The sequence below is a fragment of the Candoia aspera genome, chromosome 7, assembly GCF_035149785.1.
Source record: "Candoia aspera isolate rCanAsp1 chromosome 7, rCanAsp1.hap2, whole genome shotgun sequence".
Lineage (NCBI taxonomy): Eukaryota > Metazoa > Chordata > Lepidosauria > Squamata > Boidae > Candoia > Candoia aspera.
The window spans coordinates 17,280,505-17,293,874 of NC_086159.1; the positions used below are offsets into that span (position 1 = coordinate 17,280,505).

General features: G+C 41.3%; 1 protein-coding gene across 1 annotated transcript in view; it reads right to left on the bottom strand.

Moving 5' to 3' along the window:
* The window catches only part of DDX11 (DEAD/H-box helicase 11), a 32,472-nt gene extending 28,189 nt beyond the window's left edge, over nucleotides 1-4,283 (bottom strand). Inside the window, exons 1-6 of the mRNA XM_063309215.1 lie at nucleotides 4,159-4,283; nucleotides 3,338-3,520; nucleotides 2,629-2,865; nucleotides 1,819-1,905; nucleotides 1,204-1,361; nucleotides 762-819 (exon numbers count right to left, since the gene is read on the bottom strand). Of these exons, the coding sequence (XP_063165285.1) occupies nucleotides 762-819; nucleotides 1,204-1,361; nucleotides 1,819-1,905; nucleotides 2,629-2,865; nucleotides 3,338-3,481 (684 nt within the window). The 5' untranslated portion in view covers nucleotides 3,482-3,520; nucleotides 4,159-4,283. The remainder of the gene's footprint in view (nucleotides 1-761; nucleotides 820-1,203; nucleotides 1,362-1,818; nucleotides 1,906-2,628; nucleotides 2,866-3,337; nucleotides 3,521-4,158) is intronic.
* Between the last annotated feature and the right edge of the window lie 9,087 nt (nucleotides 4,284-13,370).

Below are 13,370 nucleotides of genomic sequence, written 5' to 3' on the forward strand. Positions count from 1 at the left end.
CAAGAAGATCAAACCAGTCCATCCTCCAGGAAATAAAGCCAGACTGCTCACTTGAGGGAATGATATTAAAGGCAAAACTGAAATACTTTGGCCACATAATGAGAAGACAGGACACCCTGGAGAAGATGCTGATGCTAGGGAGAGTGGAGGGCAAAAGGAAGAGGGGCCGACCAAGGGCAAGATGGATGGATGATATTCTAGAGGTGACGGACTCGTCCCTGGGGGAGCTGGGGGTGTTGACAACCGACAGGAAGCTCTGGCGCGGGCTGGTCCATGAAGTCACGAAGAGTCGGAAGCGACTAAACGAATAAACAACAACAACAATTCCGTATTTTGCCAGGAAATATTGGCAATATGATATTAGGCTGCTTTGGGGCTTTCATGAAATCCAGCTGGGTGGCCTTGGGCCAGTCCCTCTCTCAGCCCAAACCACCTCACAGAGTTGTTGTTGTTGTTGTGGGGAAAACAGGAGGAGGAAGGAGTATTAGGTATGTTCACCACCTTGAGTTGTTTATAAAAATAATAAAGGCGGGATAGAAAATAAAACAAATAAATATCTCTGTACATCTTTTAATATGAAACAGGGTGTTATCCAATTTTAACAGACAGAACAGGAAAGGAATAAGACAGATAAAGGAAAATTGGCAGGGTATGGAAGGGGGAAAAGATGTTCAAACAATTGTATATTAATTCCCATCGATGGTTTTGCAAAGCAGGCCTGGAACAGGTGCGGGAAGAAACAAATATCCCTTGAAGCTTGCCTTTGTAACATGCTCTTCCTCCAGGTCATCATCATCCTCACTATCCACTCCACTTAACCTAAAGAGTGAAAACCAAAAAGCAACTCTTTTATTAGCCTCTCAGAAACATTTTTGCCATATACGAGCCTAGCCCAATCAGATACCTTCTAGATGACAAATTCCAGAATGCCTAGCTAGCCCAGCAGTTTCTATTAGTCCTACCCATCCACCCCAACTATTGTCTTCTGGATTTAACTACTGGATGATTCCATCACCTCTTGGGGAAGCAAAATTGATGGAATACCTGTTGCTGAGCCCTAATCGAGCTGAACTCTTGTCCTGAACCAAAGGCTTTCATGGATGCTGGCCCAATTTTTCTAGAAAACTTTCGAGAGAGATACGTATTTCCCCGGAGACTTTAACTCTTTGCTTCAACCTCTTGTAGACATACCACCATTCATACCTATTTCCTATTTTCTGCTCCTCATCGCTCTCGTACTCTGTAAGGATCAGATCTTCCTCACTTGCATCTAAAGGCTCCAAAGAACCAGGCTTCGCTGGGGTAGATAAAATGTCCTTACTGAGCTGAAGCAGGTGCTCTGCCTCCTCCTCCTCCATCCGCTGAAATAAGCACAAGGAAACATCTATCAATCCAAGCCAGGTAGCCCATCATCCTAGAAAGGGAGTCTTCTAAGCCCCTACCTTTCTCAGTGAGGAAGTAGTACATGCAGAAGACCAGAGGAAAAAATATACACATAATTTGTTATTTCTGGAATTTCTCAATACTTGTCTAATATGCTTACAATGTGCAGCCACTGCAAACATGAAAAATCAATACAGAAGCCAGATCCAACAGAGCAATTCTTATCTAACCACCGATTTACAGTTCGTAGATTCCTCATTTATCCATTTTATCCTAAACTCATACATTGTTCATGTAGTTTTCTTTGAGGCAGTATAAAATAACTTTGGATCAATTGTTTTTTTCATTCCATGCCATTAATCTGCAATTTGATTTCTGAGGAAATTATTTTACAGGGCTCTGTAAAACTTCAGTCACAGCACTGGAAATGCTTACCTTCCTTTTAGAAACATATTTCAATTTCACATTGCGTCGAATTTGCTCAAGGCATGCTTCTCGCTTCTTCCTCCTGATCTGCTCTTCCTAAAGAAATTAGAGAATTGCATGGAAAGCTCAACCACCTGGATCCAGAAATTTGTCATCATAAATATTTGTGTAAAATTACCTAACAACAAATAACATTTAATGGCTCTTTACAGTAGTTCTAAGCAATGCATGTACTGTCAAATATTTGATAGGCAAAGGTAGGCCCCAACTGTATTTTAAACAGATATTATCTTACATTTCTCTTTTTTAAAGTTCTCAGTGTAAAATGAGATCTGTTAGTAAGCAAGTCTTTAAATAAACAAAGGAAGACCAGATTTTGTCTAATTTAAAAGTACTACATCCTCTGCTAAACATTATTTAATAATAACTGCAACTCTTTTGCTGTTTTTAAGTTCCCACATACCACTATCGTATTTGTTTGTCTACCTGAGGATGGGAGAAATACATTCTAGTTTTTTTATGAAGCGCTGGAGTGCTGCCAAATATGTTAGACTTTTTGAAGTACCAAGTGTCAATTCTATTTTCCTTAGATGCCATTTTCTTCTTAGAGTATCATATCTGACAATTCCTCATTTGACTTTGCTCTTTTTATTAAACATACAGCATGTGCAAAAATTGGAAGAGTGGTATTAGATGGTTGCAGCTAAAAGAAGAGCAGAAGTTACAACAGGGCAAATGTCTGTAGTACGTTCTTTTCTATTTACATCTGTGAATTCATCATCAGGATTGAATCAAGATCAATAAACAACCCATGTTTACCTTCAGTCTATGTATCATTTCCCGCTCCTTTTTCTCCTGCACAAATTGCATTATCCAGTCTGGTTCATTGGTCACTGGCTGGCTGGCTAAAGGCTTCGTACTGCTTTCCTTGAGCTCATCTTTTGCATCTTTTCCATTAACTTTAGTTGTTAATAGCCGGGCCTCCTTCAGTTTCTTTTTCTCTTCGAAATCTCGGAGCCACGAGAGAGCACCGCAAATCAGACTTAATGATTTACCCTTAATAGACAGACAGAGAAGAGGGAGTAGAGTTATATTTTTATACCAGAACATAAACAGGATGTTAGTATTTCAAAATAAAATTCTAGCAGCTTTTAAAATTTGTGCCATTTTTGACAAAATATCTCTAGGCTGATGGCTAATTAGGCAAGAGTTACAATTGCCACATATAGATAGCAAGTGGCAAGCCCCCCCCCCCCTTTACTTATCTGGCTAAGTGTTTGCTCCCTATTGCAAGGTGTTCCTTTTTCACCCCAATGCGTTACACTCAGGGGTGATCCAAGGCTGAAGTCAAAAAAGTCAGGATGGATGCATTGCCCATGAAAAACAGGTGGTGCTTCAATCACATTGTCATGGCTGCCATCTGGACCCTAACCCATACCCTGGGGACACCCCTGCTTACACTTCTACCTTGATAGCAAAAAGGCTAGGAGTGTGTGTGTATGTGTGTTAAAATAAAAAAGAGACTTACTGTGCCAGTTGGGCTCTCAAATACACCAATCTTTCCCATCTCCAAGACCTGATAAAGTTTAGCCATAAATTGCTCTTGAATGGGATATGGTGTATAAGGAAAAGGAAAGTTCACTGTAACCTTTTCTTCAATTTCTTCAGCCATCTCCTGCCTCGAGGGGGGCGAAAGACGTAAAACAAGTTCCTAGGACAGATGTAACTGTCAGCATAACTCTGAAAGAAAATATTAGACAAGCACACATGGAGAACCAAACTGGCTTTCTGCAATTCTCAATTAATTGAATTGATCCCTGCAAGGATTTAGTCTTCCAAACCAGTATAGGGCCTGTTTTGTGGGAACTATATTTAAATCTGCTAAGATCTGAGCTTTTTTATTGCTTTGCACTTTGATGATTCATTTTTCTTGTTCTTTAGATATTTATCTCATTGTTTCAGCAAATGCTTTCTATGCTCTCATCAACTAATATTAACTATAATTGTCAACTATAATCTAGGCCGGCAGATGGCCTAGATTACAGCAGTAAAAAATATAACCTTAATTTAATCAATTATTAAATTTATACACCGCCTGACTCCCCCAAAAATCTCAAATTATAGCATATTTAAGAGAGCCTATAGTTCAAACTGGCTGGGAATTTTGGAGAGGTAGTCCCCGCACATCGAGAAAAGACAAGTTGGGGAAAGTTTTCTGATTCTTCTGCAATTTTCCGGTGAAACTTACGGGGTAAACTGAGCCAGACTTCCAACATGCCCACGACTGATCATAGAAAGCTCCCTCTCTTCCCCAGGATCTCTGCAAAACTCCCCGTTAGCGCCACCTACCTTATGCCCCTGCTGCCCCTCTATTCCTCTTCCTCTGAAAGTGAAGTGACTTCGAATTGATCGCAAAGCACTTCTGCCGACCCACCTCCCTCTCCTCGAGATGACGTCAGAGGCTTCCCCCTCGCGACCGGCAAAAAAAAAAAAGAGGGCCCCACGACACAAACACCCCCACCCCGTCTTTAGATCTTTCCGCTAAACACGCGCGCCCGATTGCTATTGGGTAGAAAACCTGCCGCCTCTTAATACGTAACCGTTCCTAAACCAATCGGGGGACAGCGGTAAGAAGGCCGGCTTGTCCAGAGCGCGCGCGCCTTATGCCATACTTCCGGTTGGCTTTGTGAGGCAACCTCAGGAGTGGCTTGGTTGTGCGATTGAGCTATTAACGCCGGCTGCAAAACTTGCAAGAAATTGTAGCGCTGCAAAAAGCGTGGCAGGGGCGCTACTGCGAAATTTGAGTCCAGTGGACATTTCAGTTCATTTGAGTTTGAATGGGCTTTGCATTCAAGATAAATTTACTCGAGGGTAAATCTTCACTGCGTACAGACTTGTTTCTGAACGGATACTGTATGCCTAGAGCGCACTTGTACGCAGATAGGAGCCGGGAACTTCCGCATTGCTTAATTTTACATATTTAAAATATTTTTTTTACACCGTAAAGAAATATACATATTTCTGACAGACCCACACACACACATAAACACGCACACACACCATTTACTAACCTGTTGTAACAGAAGAATAAAATGTAATAATCTTTTGAGGTCCCTCTCATTCAGTGTATAAATGTTTTAAATAGGTAAGGAAAGTAAAATAAGTAAAAATAGGTAAGTAAATAAGTAAAAAAACTACACTCACATGAATGAGGTCAGAGGTGTCAGTTTCAGATTGTCACAAGAACCATCCGAGGACTAGCTCGTTAGCCTGAGGGCCACAACACCAAACCATTTCCTACATTGATAGAAAAGTTTCTAGTGAATCAAAAATGAAAAATACCACTGTATACCATTAAACTAATTTTTTTTTAAGTTTTACTGCAAATCAACTGTTTGCAACACAGGAGTTTGAACCAGCCAGCCATTTCACTTTCACCCCATAGCTGGTAACATTTTTCATTAACCAGAATATCAATATTTGGTTTTATTATTGGGTTGATACGTATTTTTGTCCAAGACCTTGTCTAATAAGATAAAATCTAGAAAACCCATCCCACTAAGAGTTGCCCAAATCCTCCTTTCCTTTTTCTTTTTTTAAATAACATTATAAACAAATACAACCAACACCACAATGTATCCAATAATTCAGGCTCCAACACTAAAAACCGAAATGGAATATACAATAAAATAGCATAATTGGTAATCAACGAAAGAGGAACACCACTGTAGTTTGTACTACAAGTCCCAGGAGACATTGCAGCAAACAGGAAGAGGGACTTAGGGGGAGAGTGGTGAAGGAGACGAAATGGAGAACTATGAGAGTATGAAACAATTACAGTTTCAACTGTTATGAAATTGTAACTTATTCTGAAGTCTGTGACAAGAACCCTTGTAAGAAAGAATGCAACAATCACCAGACTAAAACCATTTAAAACATCTAATTTTCTTATCCTTGTAGAAGAGCCATATTAGGTAGCAAAATGTCAGGCGTCCGATAGTACTTCTTCCAACTAATTTTATTAAAAGGTATAGGCTTTCAGGAGATGCAGCTGACTTCATCAGATGCATAGGGTGGCTAGACTGAAGTAGCATTTAAATTGGGGTGAGGTGGGGGGGAAAGAGGGGAAGACAGGCTGGTTATGCAGGTGCAAGATACATATGAGATAGATTGCAAATATCTTATCAATTAACAGTTTTAATGTGTTAAAACCCTTTGTGTTTTTTGAGCCCCATCAGGGTGCCTGAACCCCTTTGATGCATGTGAGTTCAACAATATCTCCCCCAATGGTGCTGTTAAAGTGTCTTTGTTCCAAAATGGCTAGATTGAGTTCTGTCATGGATTGTCTGGGGAGGTTGAAATGCTCTGATAGTACTTTCTCCTCATTTGAGTCCTGATGTCAAATTTGTATCCATTAATTATTTTGCAGAAAGCTTGTTCCATTTGTCCTATGGAGAACCCAGGGGGGCATTGGTGACAGATAATGGCATACATCACATTGGAAGAGCATGTGAAAGCATCTCTAATCTTGTGTGTGTACTTGTTGTGGCTGGTGATGGTGCTGTTGATGTAGATGTGAGGGTAAAGTAGATACCTTTTTTTTTTTTGGCAAGGTCTGATTTCCATGTTGGCATCATAACAATTTCTTGTTGCTTGTGAGAATCTGCTTCAGGCTGGGTGGTTGCCTGTCTGCAAGTAGGGACCTGCGCCCAGTGCCTGAGAAAGTGCAGCGTCATTGTCCAGTATGAGCTATAGCTTATTAATAATGTGTTTGAGCTGTGACTGCCAGTAGTATTCTGTTATTTTGTTTCTGTGATCTGTCTTTTAAGAGATGCTCCCTGGGAACTGATCTGGCTCTATTTTATTTATTTATTTTTCAAATTTCTATCACCGCCCATCTCTCCCGAAAAGGAGACTCTGGGCGGTTTACAATATTGATTTGCCTATTGATCTCATTGGGTGGAAGTCATGGGTCCAGATGATGTAAATGTCATCAATGACTCTCAAGTGAAGGGGAGACTTCAGGGGGTAAGTTAAGAAAGTGAGTTGTTCTAGGGCAGCCATTAATATGTTGGCATATTGGGGAGCCATATGTGTGCCCATGACTATGCCACTGATTTGCAAGTACATGTTATTGCCAGAGATGAAGTAGTTGTGAGTACAAAGTCACACGGTCTGGCTTCCAGGTGTGCTGCTTTTGCATCAACAATGATGTTCTTGATGGTGTGAAATCCATGTGTGAGGGGAATATCGGTATATAGTGCCTCAACATCCATGGTAGCTAAAATTATGCGGTTAGGGAGATTGCGTATGGAGTTCAGTTTTTGTAGGAAGTTTGTGGTGTCTGTTAGGTGTCTGTTAGGTAGCTGGGAGTGCTGGTGGCATGAGATCTGAATACAAAGCCAATGAAACCTGATGTTCCAGTTGTGCTGGTTCTAGTGCTTGAGACAATGGGATGGCCTGTGTTGTCTGGTTCACGTATTTTGGGAAGTAGGTAGAAGATGCTTAGTTGGGGCTCCTAGGGTGTTTCCAGACTTTTTAGGAAATTCTTTAATCAGATTGTGTAGATCTCTCTGATATTTTGTTGTGGAATCTGAGGAGAAAAGTTGGTAGAATGTGGTGTTGGAGAGTTGCTTCTCTGCTTCCTTGACATAATCCACATTGTTCATGACAGCAACTGTCCCTCATTTGTCAGCCCGATGATCAGAGAGAACTATCTTTCCTTTCGTCTTTTCTCACTTGCTTTCTCTTTTCTTTCCTTGCCTGGCTGAGTACTTCCTTATGGCCAAGATCTTGCAGGATACTTTGTTTGCTGGCTGTCTTCCCTGCTCCTTGTCAGGCAGAGACACTCTTGCAGCAAGGAGGCCAGTCCCTGCCCCCCCTTCCTTCCCTCCGATGGCCCCAGCCTATTTGCCCATCTTCCCTACCAAGGCCTTCTCTCCCTGTTGGCCTTGCCAGGATTGCCTCAGAAACAGCACCCACCATGGAGTACAAGAGCAGGTGTGGAATTCAGGAGGGCAGAACAGTTCAGTCTCAGAAGCCTTGGGGCACTGACTGCACACCCTGCCGACTGGGCACCACTGTAGCCAGGAGGCATGCTGGGTGGGGCTGAGGAAGCTGTTATACCACTTCTCTTTCTGGAGTGCTTCCTATGGCCCAGCTTGCATGTACTGTATATGAGACAATTGGCACCCTGACCTTTTAAAAACGTAGGGTTGGAAGGGACCTTGGAGGTCTTCTAGCCCAATGCAATGCCCTGGTCAAGAATCCTCATATCATCCCAAACAGCTGTCCAAACTTTGCTTGAAAAACTCCACTGTTGGAGCATCCATGGCTCTAGGAAGTTCTCTCAGTCAAGAAATTTCTCGTTATTTCAAGTTTAGATTTCCCCCTGTAAACTTTTCCACCCACTGGTTCTTGTCCTACCCTGAGGCATTACAGAGAATAAATCCACACCCTCTGCCCTGTAACATCCCTGCATGCACTGGAGGACTGCTGTCATGTCTCTTCTTAGCCTTCTCTTCTTTAGACTAAACATAACAAGTTCTTTTAACTGCTCTTCATAGGATTTAGCCTTCAAGCCCCTTATCATCCTCATGACTCTTCTCTTTCCCAGCATCCTTTTTGTATTATGTCAACCAGAACCAGACATCATATTCAAGATGCAGTCTGAACTATGCAACATAGAGCTATACTATCTCTTCCCATGATCTTCACACTATACATCTGTTGATTCAGCCCAAAACTGCATTGGCACACTGCAGTTGTGGCACACTGCTTGCTCATGCTTAATCTGTGGTCTACCAGGACACCCAGATCCTTCTCTCAAATACTATTGCTGAGCCAGGTATCATCTGTCTTGTATCTGTGCACCTGTTTTTTCCTGCCTAAGTGTAGAACCTTACATTTCTCACCATTGAACAACATTTTGTTAGATAGTGCCCAACATTCAAATCTGTCAAGATCCTTTTTGAGCTTTGAGCCTGTCTTCTGAGGTATTGGCAATGTCTCTAGCTTTGTGTCATCCACAGATTTCATGAGCACCCCTCCTATTTCCTCATCTGAGACATTTATGAAGATGTTGAACAGTACTGGGACCAGGACAGAACCCTGAGGTACCCCACTGTATATATCCCTCCATGTGGATGTAGACCAATTAAGGACAATGTTTGGCAACAGTTGTTCAGCCAACTATGAATCCATCTGATAGTGAGATCATCCATCCCATATTGTTCCAGTTTCTTAAGAAGGTGGTTACGGTATACTTTATCATACATTACTGAAGTCTAAGTATACTACAGAGCATTCCCTCAGTCTACTAATTTTGTCTGGCACAACCTCTTTTTAACACATCCATGCTGACTGCTGGTAATAATCTTCTTTGTTTCTAAGTGCTTACAGATCCACTGCTTGACAATCTTATGTAGGATTTTCTGGGAGTATTAATCTTAAAATGAATAGGGTTTTAATGACTACAAAGTAGTATTGTGAGCCACAGAAAAGCATTTCGATGGCCAGATGTGACACATGGGCTGTGAGTTTGAGAATCCTGCATTAGCTCCAATTGTAAGAACGTAGATTTATAGAAACTGATTTTACAAACTTGTATGGCTCAGACTGAGAGACATCTAGCTAATGCCTGCTTTCATATTAGGAACTGACATTTTATGTGGAATAAATGCCCTACCACTTAGCTCATTTTTTCCTCCCTTTTGGCAATGAAACATGCTTATTTCCTTCTTTTATATTTTTATTTTTCACGCCTTGTACAGTAATGTGTCATAATTGAACAGTTTGAAAATGAATGGCTCTCAGCCTCCAATTAAAGCTGTCCTTGCAGGTTTAACAATGGGGTTGCATTAAATTGTAATTATTTGACCGAATAAAGTCTCAGTTAATATGAAGGAACACACAGTAGTAATCATTTCCTATTTGAAACAGATTAAATTCATACATTACCATGTTCCGTGGTTCTTCCATAAGTGATTCCAAAGCTATTCAGAGCCATGAAACCAAGGGATAGTCAAATCACTTTGTCAGCCCAAAACTCCCTCTAGAAGCCGGCTGGATTAGTAGCTGCATCTCACTTAGACACTGGTCATTAATGTTTTCCATAATACTCGAGCAATATAATTTATGCACTCATGACCTTAGGAGAGAGCTTTCTCCTCCAACAGAAGGGAATCACTAAAAAGTTCATACAGGACAGCCAACAGATTGCCAGGACTATTTGAAGCAGTTGACTTAACGCCACTTAATGATAGGATTAGCTCTGTTTTCAGGAAAGTATATTGAAAAGAACCTTGCCACCCAGTGATGTCACAAGCATCTCTTGTGACCTAGCCTATTGTGGTGGCTCTTCTTCATTCATCCTTCCCATGCTATTTTCTCCTTTCCCTCCAATATGGCTGAACAAAAATGCCACCTGGCAAGCAGAATACAGTAGAAATTGAAAGAGCGCAGGACCTCTCCTTTATCTGTATGCCTGCTCATGGTTCCTCCGTTAGAACAAGTCTGTGCCCAAAGACTCCACCAGGAAAATGAGGTGGCCTGCAGCCATTCTTGTTCTCCTCCTGGCTTGCGGTGAGTTAGAACATTTGTCTAACTTCTTCCTTACCCTCGGATTTTCCTCTTTCCTGGGTGGAGCTTCAATTGCACTGTCATGGCCAACATTTTGACATTTTGTCTACCCTCTGTGGACACCCCTGCTCCCATGATTAGGCCAAGACAAGAGAATCTTCTTTTCTCTTCAGGAATTTTGAGTACTCTTCTATTACACAAAAAGATGTTCTTGGAAGGTCAAAAATGTTGATTTTTACTATTTACAGTCAGAGAAAAAGAAAAGAAACAAATGCATTCAGTGAGAGTGGAATCACTGAAAACTCAGCATTCTTATAAACCTTGTGTAGCACACTCCTTACAGAAATATTAAAAAGGAGGCAGAGGTTTTAACATCAGTTTTGGCAGGATCAATGGAGAGAGTTTCCTGCTTTAAACTAGCTTGCATTTGTAGGTCTTTGTTTGGGGCTGGGTTTTGTGTCTGTGTGTGTGTGTCTGTGTGTGTGCGTGTGCACACTCTGTGTTGCTGTATAATGACCACTGAGTTACAACCTTTTCATCTGGTGGTAAGGAAAAGTAATTGAGTAGACTCTCAGTTATAACAACAAGCAAGGCAAAGCCTTCAGGGTAGGATAATCAACTAAAATATGTATTACAAAAAGAATAGAGGATGAGGAGGGAAAAGGAAAACAAAATCAGGCACCAGTCCTTCAAACTGCACTTTATTATAACAAAAGAAAGAGGTTAACTGGAAAAAGAAAGTAAAGCTGGTCTTTTGGCACTCTTGATACAACAGCTCAATGAATGGTGGAGAGGAATCACCAGATGGATACCGTATCTGGCTTCCCAAGTTCTGCTTCACTTTCTGAAATGAACGCTGTTCTCACGCTCCTGCAGTTTGGAGAGACTTATTTCCAAGCAAGTGTCAGTCTTTTGAAATAGGCCAAGTCAAGAAAGAGGAACCGCAGTGATTTCAGGAATGCTCTTCAGAGCTGTAGGGTATTATAACAGGAACAGTCTCTCACTACATCTTATGTTAAACAAAATCAAGGCGGGGTTTTTCTGAGTTCCTTTCTCACACTTTCTTCTTTCCCAGGATTGAATAATCTTTCCTGAAACCCCTTCCTTAATGGTTTGTTCATCCCATTTCCAGGGCCAAGTTACATTCCAACACAGTAAGGAGAGAGCAGATGGAGTCTTGGCAGCTAAGTGCAACTGATGAGTAACATTCCTAAAGCCCATGCAGAACAAAATCTCCTTACTTGCAGTGTAAATGCCTTTTTTGTAAACGGTCACAGTCTGTACTCTTGTTCTTCTTTGTTTTACGCAGCACTCTCAAAATGGCTTCTTGCAACAGACATACAGATACAAGATCCATTGCTAGCTGGCATGCCACTCTCAGATGCCGAATATGACCATTTCTTCAAAACCCTGAACGGTCCACGTCGAGTCAGTGCGGTTTGCTTCTTAAGGGCCATGTATGGCTGCCAGAATGCCTTGATCCAAACTTTAGACCTGTATGAAAATCATGGAATTGTCCCAGAAGGTAAAGTCTAGCTCAGTACTTGCAATGACAGAATTGTCTTACTTCCCTTTTAAGCTTATTAAAGCTCAACTTGGAAAGCCAGAGCTACATTTATGCAAGTCTGTGGCCCTCTTGCAAGGCAATTAAAATAATTTTTGCCAAACCAATTTGGCAGATTCCTTGCACTATCGTTCTCAGTGATATGTAATAAGGAAGATAAAAGCTAGTCTCCAATCCCAGTTCAAGGCAACCCTTACATGTTAATGTGTTTCTTCTCAGAACTGATTTATTGAGTATGATCTGAATGCGTAGTTTATGTATGTATATGTATCTGTGCGTATTCATTCATTCATTCATTCATTCATATTCATTCCTTGTAATGAAAGATAAGAGAATGCAAACTAGACATTTGCAATGTACCTCTAAAATGTACTTATACAGATAGCAATAAAGTAAAGCCTGTTTGTGCCCTATATACTGTGCAGTGGATCTTCCATCCTACTAACTACAGACAGGAAAGGGAATGATCTGTGGGAAGGAAGGATAACCACCATTAGCTAAGTTATTTTAAAGGTCTGCTGGCACACTCAGATAAGCAACAATATCCACTCTTTATGGTCAAAGTAAGATAACTTTGTAAGGTGGGATGAAGATGGACACCAAAAGGCTTTCTCCAGCTTAGAATCTTTTAGTTGTAAAAAGTCAAAACTGTTGTTCTGTTCCTTGAGTGAATAGCTCAGTGATATACTGCCAGGAGTCCCCAAAGAGAGCAAATAAGGCAGGGTAAGATAGGGAAAATGATTCATCCTTACTTCTCATGCAGGTTGTCTATGGTCAGCACAAAAGGAAACAAAAGGCAGATTGCCTTTTGAGGGAGAGGCCAACCCTGAGGCATTCTGGAGGGCCTTGAAGACCTGGCTCTTCTCCCAGGCTTTGGGGTAGGGTGGTTGGAGCTCCTTTTGCATGTATGATGTTAGTTTTGTGTGTTGATTGGGTTTGTCATCTACTTATTGTTATGTAGACTGTTATGTTTATATTGCTTATATTGTGAGCTGTCCAGAGTCATTCTGGAGTCGGGCAGCTCCTAAATTGAACAAACAAACGAATTTGGGCTCCAAGAAAGATGATACAGGTAGTCCTCGACTTACAACCACAATTGGGACTGGAACTTCAGTCACTAAGTGATGTGGTTGTTAAGTGAGGTTGTTAAGTGACCATGTCTGATTTTACCTTTTTTTCTGCAGTGGTTAAGTGAATCACCACAATTGTTAAGCGTATCTAGCTTCCCCCATTGATTTTGCTTGTTGGAAGCCAGCTGGGAAGGTTACAAATGGCAATCATATGACCCCAGGATGCTATAACTGTCATAAATACATGCTGGTTGCCAAGCACCCAAATTTTGGTTACATTACCGGGGGGATGCTGCAACAGTTGTAAGTGCGAGGACCAGTCGTAAGTCACTTTTTTCAGCACTGTT